This window comes from Chanos chanos, chromosome 5 (assembly GCF_902362185.1).
Source record: "Chanos chanos chromosome 5, fChaCha1.1, whole genome shotgun sequence".
Taxonomy (NCBI): Eukaryota; Metazoa; Chordata; class Actinopteri; order Gonorynchiformes; family Chanidae; genus Chanos; species Chanos chanos.
The window spans coordinates 16073230-16084233 of NC_044499.1; the positions used below are offsets into that span (position 1 = coordinate 16073230).

At 40.0% G+C, this 11004-nt stretch overlaps 2 protein-coding genes across 2 annotated transcripts; both read left to right on the forward strand.

Annotated features, from left to right (window-relative positions):
- The first annotated feature begins 673 nt into the window (after window positions 1-673).
- Window positions 674-1762, forward strand: agtr1 (angiotensin II receptor type 1). Its single transcript, XM_030775673.1, has one exon. The coding sequence runs from the start codon at window positions 674-676 to the stop codon at window positions 1760-1762; it is 1089 nt and encodes a 362-aa protein (XP_030631533.1).
- A 1485-nt stretch (window positions 1763-3247) lies between these two features.
- On the forward strand, window positions 3248-10331 carry gyg1a (glycogenin 1a). The gene is made up of 7 exons (XM_030775215.1): window positions 3248-3304; window positions 4406-4541; window positions 4940-5114; window positions 5267-5429; window positions 7125-7251; window positions 8539-8758; window positions 9546-10331. The coding sequence occupies exons 1-7, from the start codon at window positions 3298-3300 to the stop codon at window positions 9711-9713; spliced, it is 996 nt and encodes a 331-aa protein (XP_030631075.1). The 5' UTR covers window positions 3248-3297; the 3' UTR covers window positions 9714-10331.
- Window positions 10332-11004: the final 673 nt, after the last annotated feature.

An 11004-nucleotide genomic window follows, 5' to 3' on the forward strand; every position in this document is an offset into this window, starting at 1 on the left:
CTCGTTTCAAATGTCCGTGCTATTTTGTCTACCTTTTACACCTGAGAGTTCTTCCCCCCCTGCACTTACAGGAACAGCTAAGTCTATGTTTATCGCATTATCTGCCACTGCCATCTTCTAAACATAACATCAAGAAGAATAACAGTGTGTATATACATGTCACAATATAAAATGCACAGTAAAGGCACACTGCGATTTGTACAAAATATTGTGACTTGATGAAAACGGAAGACTCTAAGAACAATTGACTTGTCAAGGGCAAGGCTGACAGGGGTTTTCCGCTCTAAATTTGTCTCTATTGTGGTGAAGTATGGAGGGCTAAGAGTCAAGGGCTTGACATTGTGTTTGGAATCTGATTCTGATTGTATTAATGTTTCCATAATTGGATAATGGGGTGGAACTATCTATGATAACTGCGTTTAAGCCACTAAATTACGCACATTACTTTTTTTGACCATTTAATGTCAAATCCTGAATCCTGAATCCTGAAGGTGAAATAGAGAATTCAAACATTTACTTTTCAGAATAAAATGATGGAAATACTTTTGTGCTTATGTCGATTCTTTTTTTTTTTTTTGCATTTGTTTATTTCATATAGGAAGCTGTGAAACTACAGCCTTGGATAATAGCGAACTAAACCCATCAAGAGGCAACATTAAAAATTGTCTATAAAATGAACAACCTATCAGATGTTTCTGGAAGCATTCTACTGAGGTGCAGTATGACAGGGCATCATGACTTCATCTTCACCTACATTCCTGTGGTCTATAGCTTCAACTTTGTCATTGGCATTGTTGGAAACAGCATGGTGGTAGCTGTTATCCACTACTACCTGAAACTGAAGACGGTGGCCAACATTTTTGTTTTGAACCTGGCAGTATCTGACCTCACCTTCCTCGTCACCTTGCCCATATGGGCCACCAGCACCGCTACACGCTACAGCTGGCCCTTTGGTAGCTTTCTATGCAAAGCCACAGCTGGCCTGTCCCTCTTCAACCTTTACACCAGCATATTTTTCCTCACTGCCCTCAGTATTGATCGCTACTTGGCTATCGTGTATCCGGTGCAATCACGACAATGTCGTACAGTGGCTTACGCCCGCATGATCTGCGTCTTAATCTGGACCATTGCATTTCTTCTCAGCATACCCACAACCCTAATCCGTGACACCATCCACATCAAGAACACCAACACTACCGTCTGTGGCCTCCTGACTAACGACAGTCAGACAAACAGGGTTCAGCATATGCTGGTGGCTCTAAGCTTGATGAAGAGCATCGTTGGCTTCCTGGTACCTCTGATCATCATCCTCACTTGCTACTGTCTGATTGGCAGAGCCTTGCTCAGTGCCCGTGGCATCCAGAGAAGCACCAGGTCCCATGGAGATGAGGTGCTTAACATGTTGGCATCAGCTGTGTTGTGTTTTTTCTTCTGCTGGGCACCGCATCAGATCTTCAGCTTCATGGACATGCTTCTAATGCTAAAGGTGATTAATGACTGCCACATAATGGATGTTATTGACACGGCCATGCCTTTTACTATTTGCATAGCCTTCTTTAATAGCTGCATGAACCCGATACTCTACAGCTTTGTGGGGAAGAACTTCCGTAGGGGGTTACTGAGACTTCTCAGATGTTTGGGACCCACCCCTGCAGCTTCCCACCCCAGTCTCAGCACAAAAATGAGTTCCCTCTCCTACCGCGCATCAGAGACTGTGCACCTTACTGTGGGCAAAACAGCCTCTTTGCCCCGAACCACATGAGTGCCATGCATGCAGTTACTTATTGTAATGTCTTGATTATTTTCGACTGAAATTGAGACTGGGATCAAATATAAGGGTCTTGATGGCTCTGTCTGTACCCTTACCATCATGCATTTTCAACTGTCTGTATAAAGTATACTTCTCTGATTTCAATTGTTTTATTTATTGTTGTATCATGTATTATTAGTGTGATGATCATTTCTGTAACATTAAGCGTCCAAGAAAAGTTGTGTCACAATTGGGATGCTGTATTACCCGAAGGGATCAAAACCTCTTTGTGGGGAGAGGTTTTCAATTTACTAACATGCGTCAGAGCTGTTGGATGGATGAATGGATGAGTTTTTCAGTGGGAAAAGATTCTTTTTTGACCTCCTTACCCTGCTGTAAATAACAAGTGATTAAATTACTTGTAAATGTTTTGTTAGTTTTAAATTAGAAGAACGGTGTATTTGCCTGTTTTGATAATTGTCCAATCTTTTACACTTTGCAGCTGTGCGGTTATGCAGCTATCAATCACTACATCTCTCTCTCTCACTCTCTCTCTCTCTCTCTCTCTCTATATATATATACATACCACATATACATATACATATACATATACATATACATATACATATATATGTACACACACACACACACACACACACACATCACATCACATCACATATAATTGTGAATTGAATATGTTGGATTAAAATCATAAGGATCATCCTTCTGTCTTACCCTGGAAATGATTAGTCCTGTTTTAATGTCTTTTTAGCCATTAGAAAAGACTTTGCTTTTCAATCAATTTCTAAGTTACTGATGTGATGCCATCCTACATCTACATAAGTAAATAAAGTTAAATATTAATACCTCATAGGATGTGTTATGCAGAACCAGGCCATGGGAAGTCGATGAAATTTAGCTGTTTGTTTTATCGGATAAACCACGGAACAGCGTCCTATGAAGGCTCAAAAGTGGAGATACACAATATAGTGAATTTATACCATTCAGGGGATTTCTCGCATTCATTCCATTCAGGGGATTTCTCGCTATTCAACCTTTTAACGCCAGATGGCCTTAAAGACAAATACTCAGCCAGAGGACTAGAATCTAAAACAATATAATGTCTCACTTGACAATCGGTGATTCGGGACAGAAACATTTTATATACTTCAGTATGTACGCTTAGATGTTACAGTTCTTTCTAAGAATGCACAGATGTTAAATGATAACATATTTCATACAGTTTGAAGTTTTTCCTAATAAAAGATTATGTAACCGAGGATATAAAATATTGTAGCTTTTTGTTACGGTATTGGGAACGAACAATATATTTGAAAGACTTAAACCACGGATAAATTTAAGGGAAGTGAAAGGCAGCCGTCAGGGAAGTGAGTGAAAACTGTGGGTTTGTGGGCGTGCGTACAGTCAGAGGTCACATGACCCGTTATTCCGGCTATAACTATAAAACCATTTTCTATGGACATTTTAGTCCTTCCTCCTCCAAAGCTGTCACACGGAAAGGCCTACGGTCTGGCTTAAGAAGAACCATGGCAGGTAGGCTACGTGACTGGCACTTGGTCATGTTTTGTTAGAAGTAATTTTATGACAATTTACTGCGTAGTTTATTGACTTAACGACGGTTCTCTGGGAGAATATTTGCAACGCACGTAGCATACAGCTGCAGTTCTCGTCACCTGGCGCACAGGCCGATTACTAAATAGGGACTGTAATATCTCTTGCAACATTTAAAAAACATTTCGCGAACTGCATCACCTGGTGTGGGATAGAGAAGCGTAGCGTCAGTGTACTGTGCCCAACTCCTAGTAGGCTACGCAGTTAGTCAGAGTCATGTTAGAACACGATGTACAATTTATATAAATATTTTTTAGCGCACTGGGGTGTATTTAAAGAGAACCGTATTCTTTTAATGGCACTCAGGCCATGTTCTTTAAGCATTAACATTATGCTTATTCACTGTATGTGCCAGCCGTAGACCGTTCAACAGAAGAGCCTCTTTGTCGTTAACTCTGCACCTGTATACCCCACTAACTATATATGAAACCATTAAAATAGTGCTATGAAATATTAACTTATGTATGCAGTATGCAAACAAATATTATTTTATAGCTTAATATCTTAATATCAGTGGTCATATCTATGTATCTCTTTATATATGAATGTTTGTATCTACTTATGTACATATGTATCTATCTCTCCATGTGTCTATGTATGTAATATTTTGTCCTGGCTTTGCTTGCTGTTATGTTGCTAGCTCTCTACAAGTAGTCTGTGTGCTTTGAAAGCATCGCAAGCTAATTACGACAAATCTGTTCTATTTGTCAATTATTAGTTGATTCTGCTCTCTCTCACTAACCTACTGTATCCTCTTATATTTGGAACATGTTCTTCAAAAGGTTTACTTGCACCTTTAAACAGGAGCTTCAGCCCAGAAATTAAAATTCAATAAAGTGCTGTAAAGTAAAATAATATGATGGCCTATTGAACATAAACTGCTGCCACATTTTTAAGGATGCATTAGCTTCTACTGAAATTAAATAAGAGTCAATGGTTATGACTATTATTTTATTAACATTAAACATTGTTTTAACTCTTTAGCTATTTGTTGTTAGATTGTTTTGCTTTTTCTTTATGCAGACCAGGCATATGTTACCCTTGCCACAAATGATAATTATGCCAAAGGAGCCATGGTGCTTGGGCAGTCCTTGAAGAACCACAATACATCAAGGAAGCTAGTAGCCCTCGTTGGCCCCAACGTAGCAGAACCATCAAGGTACATTCATCCAGCCATTTGGGTGTCCTGTGTGGTATCTGTTATTCATGTATTTGTCTTGGCTTAATTCTGTTTTTATGTATGCACAAATGGTCGAGTAGTTTGTCAGTCAATTTCTTGCCCGTATGGCACTGCAGTGTCAACTCAAAATCAAACTGGAATTTACTTATCCTCAAATTCTGTGACTCTTTCAGATTTCTGTTGTGCTTAAAAGCAGGGTTCTATCATGTATTATGAAATCTGTTATTTAAACTGAGTATATGTGAAGTTTCAGTTTGGGCCTTAGTGACATTCAGTTCCATCCAGAATGTACCTCCGTGTCCTTTCAGAATAGTTTGATATGTGGATGGTAAGATCACTGAGTTTGCCATGGTATTTTTCCATTTCCCCTGCTCCAGAGAAGTGCTTCGTAAGATCTATGATGAAGTGAGGCTGGTGGACGTGTTGGACAGCCAGGACACAGCACATCTTGCCCTCATGAAGAGGCCAGACCTAGGCGTTACATTCACAAAGTTTCACTGCTGGACCCTCACACACTACTCCAAATGCGTGTTCATGGACGCTGACACACTGGTAAGCAACTGCTCGCAACTTCACAAAGACATCTCCAAATCATTTTATTCTGTTTTTCCAAGGAAGCTCTAGCCCAAAAAATCAACAACTCATAGCTTCTGGATACATTTGAAGGTACGAGATACAGAGGCATCTCTGTCTTGGCTCCACAGGTACTGTCCAATATTGACGAATTGTTTGACCGAGAAGAGTTGTCAGCTGCGCCTGATCCTGGTTGGCCAGACTGCTTCAATTCTGGTGTTTTTGTTTTCCATCCATCTAACGAGACATATGGGAAACTTCTCACGGCCTCCTTAGAGTATGGCAGCTTTGATGGTGAGTTTCTCAGGGGGTTGGAGAAAAATGTGTAGATATTTATTTTAGGTCCATATTCCCTGAGACAAGTTCTCATTGTAAGTCCTTGTAATTCTAGTTTGCTTCTGAGCATTTTAAAATACATTACTTACCATTCCACAAAGAGACTGGATATGCTTGGTATTTTAAATACCCCATTTTATGTATGTTGCATCTCAGTTTTAAAGATAAAGTTTAAATTGCCAAAATGTTGGTGGTTATTTGCATGCATGCCGTTTCTGTAATAAACTATGATATCTTTCCATTTCAGTTGAGGTCTGGATTTTTAAGCTGTGTGAGACTGATACTGTTAGGGTAGGGAGTGCCTTTACAAAGTTAACATGTTTACCACAGACATAAGTACCGTCTTTATCAGGTGTTCTGCCTGTGTACAATGCTGCTCTGTGCTTGTGGACGCACCCCATAGCCTTTGGGGGTTATTTCTGGGGCCTGTGTGGGATGGGGTAAACTTAAGACCTCCTTGGCTGGAGCCTCTGGTTAGCTGGCCTGTACTGCCTGTCCCATGTGAATTTCAGTGAATTGCTTCTGTTATCCCATTGACTTACACTTTCCCCTGCCTTGTAGGTTGACTGAAGGCAGGTTTCAACCATGTGTATGTGTGCTATCTTTGAAATGTGTTTAACTCTTGTGCAATATATAAGAGAATGGATTGCACTTTAGGAGCACCCTCAGTCTTCCTGATTTAAATAGTAACCAGTGGATGCATAACACTTTTGCAATTCCCTGCCTGTGTGTCTTATGGAAAGTTCAGAAGGCCACTGTTGCTTCATACGTCTTATCTTCCCATTCATACAAGTCAGAATGTTTAAGAGGTATCAAATGTGTTGTCAGCTGTGTTGTGATATGTTACACATGTACATGAATGGTTAACGGGAGCTGCCACAGACGTGTCTGTAAACTGTGTAACCGTGTACATGACCTTGTGTACGGGGTACATGCAGCCATACACTCTCTCTCATGTTCACGTCGCTGCAGAGCTGTTCCTTTATGAATTTGTGTGAGTGCGTGTGTGTGTTTTAACTGCTTTTAGGATATGGGCAGGCCTGCAAAGTGATTACAGACTTCCTGTAAACTACTACTGTGGTGCACTTTTAATTTATCTGAGGCTCCTCTTGATGTTGATAAACTTTTCTCCTTATATATTTTTAGGTCTAGGTTATAACCTTTACAAAGTGTCAAAATGCTCAGATTTAAGCAGCTAGGATGTAGAAGTTTGGTTAGACTTATGGCAGAAGGATTTAACTTGTTGTTTTTCATCTTATAGTAATCACTTTAGAAATTAAAAGGGAATTTTATTTTTGGGTGTATCAACAACCCATTTAAATCTTAATGAGATAAAAGGCCCAGGGCTTAAGAAGATTAGTCCAGTTGAAAGAATTGTAATGGTAATTGAATTTTGCTCGGAAAACCTGGACTTAACTACTTTTAGGATCAAAGGTGTATGCCAGAACTGGTATGTGGAATTAGCTATGTAACCATAAAGCTAGTTTGTCATAACAAGCAGACAAAAGAAACAGAAGCAAAAGAAAAAAATCTGCAATATATTTAATTTTTTTAGCAGTGACCACCCCCCCCACCCCACCTTCATTCCCAGTAATGCCTGTAGTCAGTATATCATTGTTAAATTTTAACCAAGTCTGTTTTTTCCATTCCCAGGTGGGGATCAAGGAGTCCTCAATAGTTTTTTCAGTGACTGGGCAACAGCAGATATTTCTAAACACCTTCCTTTCATCTACAACCTCAGCAGCATCGCCATTTATTCCTATCTGCCCGCGTTCAAGCAGTAAGTGTTTGCCTGTCATTTCGGCAGCCTTCAAAGACATGTGGTAAATTGTCACATCTTACATGTTGGACTAGGTACATCCAGCCAAGGTGAGAAAGGTGCTTGTTAGATCATTTATAAAGTTTTCCCAAAGTCTTTCTTTACTCATTAGATGTGATGTTTCACCTCAATGTTATGTATTTGATATCTCTAAGGTTCTGAAGCTTCTGGCTGCTTTAGCTCTAGCAATAACAACATCAGGGATCAGACTGAGAGTAAGCCAAGCCGAGGTCACATGAAAGAGTGGTCATACTGCGACATTTGGTAATTAGAGACGACAGGAGTGGCAGAATTCCTAGCTGTCCTTGGCCCTGCATCTCAACATCCAGATACCACCCTCCTAAAATAGAAGGCCATATTTTAAGCGCTTTACGTGGTACACAACTGGTCTTTTCAAATTGGGTTGGCTCCCAAATCCAGTTTCCATCAAGAGAACTGGTGGGCTTCGGTCAAGTGAAACACTCTTATTAAGATTTTATTGATATGTAAAACAGAATTTCACCATGAATTTCACCATACAATGTGCAAGGGTTGAAGATGGGTCAGTAAAAAAACACAGTATGTAACCTAGTAGTGCTTAAAACACAGTCCATTTCTCAGAAGTTATGACACACGTGAGGCAGTAAGACGTTTTTTAAAATGTCCTACTCTTATTTTGAACGGGTCATGTGATTAATGCTGATTCAGCTTGAGCATTTCACTCTAAATGTGTATAATACCTTGTGCTGTGTAAAGCATACTTGGTTTCCTTAACTAAGTTAGCATTGCTATTTGTGCATTATAAGCATGTGTGTGACACAACTATTTCCAGAGGTAAAATTAAATGGGCATTGCTAGTCCTCAGAGGCCTGCGTGTGATACTTGCTAGCCATATTCACACACTGCTGTCAGTATAGTTCCTTTATCAGCTTAAACTGTCAGCCATTTTTGATGGCAAATAGCAGCTAATGGCTAATAGCACACTGTGGCTTCAGACACCTGACTGTAATAAATGTTTGTGTGTTTATCTAACATCCAGATGCAGGGCATGGAATACGTTTTACTGCTGCCTATTTTCTAATTTTGTTTGCTGGTGTTTTTAGTGTAATAAACAAGGTAATATTAAGTATGTTTGCTGCAGCAAGTACATGTATATTGTATACAGAAAGAAGCAGATGACAGTGAATCATCATCACAGTGAATACTGTATTTTCTCAGTGCTGTAGTTGTTTCAATGATTCCCTGTGTAACGATTCCTTGTCTCTGTAGATATGGTGGAGACGCAAAAGTAGTCCACTTTCTGGGTAAAGTCAAGCCATGGAACTACACTTATGATGCAAAGACCAAATCGGTAAAGGGACACTCCCAGGATGACACCAACTTACACCCACACTACCTGCTTCAGTGGTGGGATCTGTTCTCCTCAAAAATCGTGCCCCTGATGAAGACAGAGTATGGTAGCCAGCCCTTCCATTCAGGTTGTGTGGAGGTAAGATGTAACACCGATGAACTACATTTAAGAGAATTATGAAACTATGATCAATATTTCTACACGTCTTAGCCATGTACATACAGTGCTCAGTCTAACTTTGCTATCTATCCAAGGTCAAGGTCGAGGTCAAAGAAGTGAAGGTATGCAGGATTCCATAGCTTTGGTGCTGCCTTTCTTCGTTTGCTTAATTGCAGCTCCAGAATGACTAACCACTCTCAAGAATATTACATCCTCCTGTGTCATTCTTACAGATGATGTGGTTTAGATGCAAATATTATTTTAGCTGTCGCATACTGTCTTTTTAATGCTAATATTTACGCTCATCCAGCGTGGATACTGGAGTTGATCTTCCCACGGACGTCTCTACAGTCCGCGACTTTGTGATCATCCAGAGCAGCTTCTGTCATAGCTCTTGTTCCCATCAGCTGATGAGTTTTAGGCTGCTTTTCTGTACATCTGATGAGTTTTAAAAAAGCTTTTCTGTACATGTGATGAGGCAGATCTGATCGTTTACTGCTGATCAAATCTGAACATTAGTGCTGAGACAGTCAACAGTAACATGCTGTGACAGGTCTGCGCTTTTTAAATGGGGGGGGGGGGGGTCGATTTTTCTCATGCGCAACTGATAACCTGAGTATTGGCAGCTCGCATTTGTTCCTGCTGTTCCCCATCGTGGTTGTGGCAGGGACTGGCTCAAGCTGCATGGCTTGGAGATGAGTCAGTGTGTTTTAGCTCTGAATTTTGAATATTCGTAACCGTGTGCATTCTCATTATTTCTTCTCAGACTGAAATTCATGAGAGTGTCGCCCAGATGCACGTGTCCAACCCACCCCCACCCCCCCAGATCTCCTCTCAAGAGCGCAAGAGCAAGTGGGAACAGGGCCAAGCAGACTATATGGGCATGGACTCTTTTGAAAACATTGAGAGAAAACTTGATTCTTTCCTGAAGTAAAGGGTACTGTGTGGACGTTTGATCAGGTTTGGTTCTTTACAGCTGCGTTCCAGGTCTATGGTGAAATAAGCAACAAGATCCAAAAAACTGCTGTATTTGATTTAGAGTGTTCATGTTTCAGACGATTTTCATGCATTTTGTCTTGTTTCCGTTTTAATCCTATGAGCTCACCAGTATTGTTGGTCACCCGATGCCATAACTGTTTTTATACCAGTTCAGAATGACTATGCAGCTCTGCTATTTCACCTTCTGCTTTCTGATTTCACCACCCACTGTGATGCAAGAGTTGACTAAGATGGGTCATTAGAATTACATAGTATGTAACCTTGCAGTGCTTAAAACACACCCAGTTTCTCAGAAGTGAGGACACATAAGGCAATATGACATTTTTTTTAAAAAAAATGTACAGAAGTCCTAGTCTTATTTTAAACCTCATTTTAAACATTTCATGTGATTCATGCTGACTCAGCTCAAGTATTTCATTGTGTACAATACCTTGTGCTGTGTGGCGCATACTTGGGTTACCTTAACTATGTTACAATAGCTATTTGTACATTTTAAGCATGTATGTGTCAGCTGTTTTCAGAGGAAAAATTAAATAGGCATTGCAAGTCCCAAGCCTTGGAGGCCCTCGTGTGATACTTTAAGATAGTTGCTAGTCAAAATTCACACACTACAGTTAGTATCTTTCCTTTACCAGCTGCCTTATCTTTGGTATTTTGTTTACAATACACCCTGTATGCTGCTAACACAACCCTATGTGTTAAGTCATCCCTGTGTGCTCCTTCTCTCATTCTGTCTCATCCTCTCTTAACCCACAGTGTGTAAAGCAGGTACACTCCATTTTCTGCATTGTTTTTTACAGGGCAGTTGACTCCCTGTACCAAAATTAAGGCTGTTAGATTTCCTTTTACTTGCCAATGGCTCTCAGCACTGCTGACCTGTTCTTTTCTGTAGTTACTAGTGGTGATAACAATTGCTGAAGTATCTAATCTCCCTGGAACTTGGGCCCACACCTGCAAAATCTGAAATAAAGACATCTTGATGTGAAATCCATTATTTTATGTTCGTTAATGTACATGTTCCAGTGAGGGTTTAGTTGTCTACAAACAAGCAAATATTTAAAAAGCATAAATATCATGAGCTTCAGTTTTAAGCTTAAGGGACAGCCTGAAATGTTTGTGTAAAATGTCCTCATGCATTTTGCCACCGCATGGGGTACATCAGAATTGAGAACTGAACATGAGAACACACTTAATGTTTCAAATTGTAAAAATTAGGGAAAAGAACA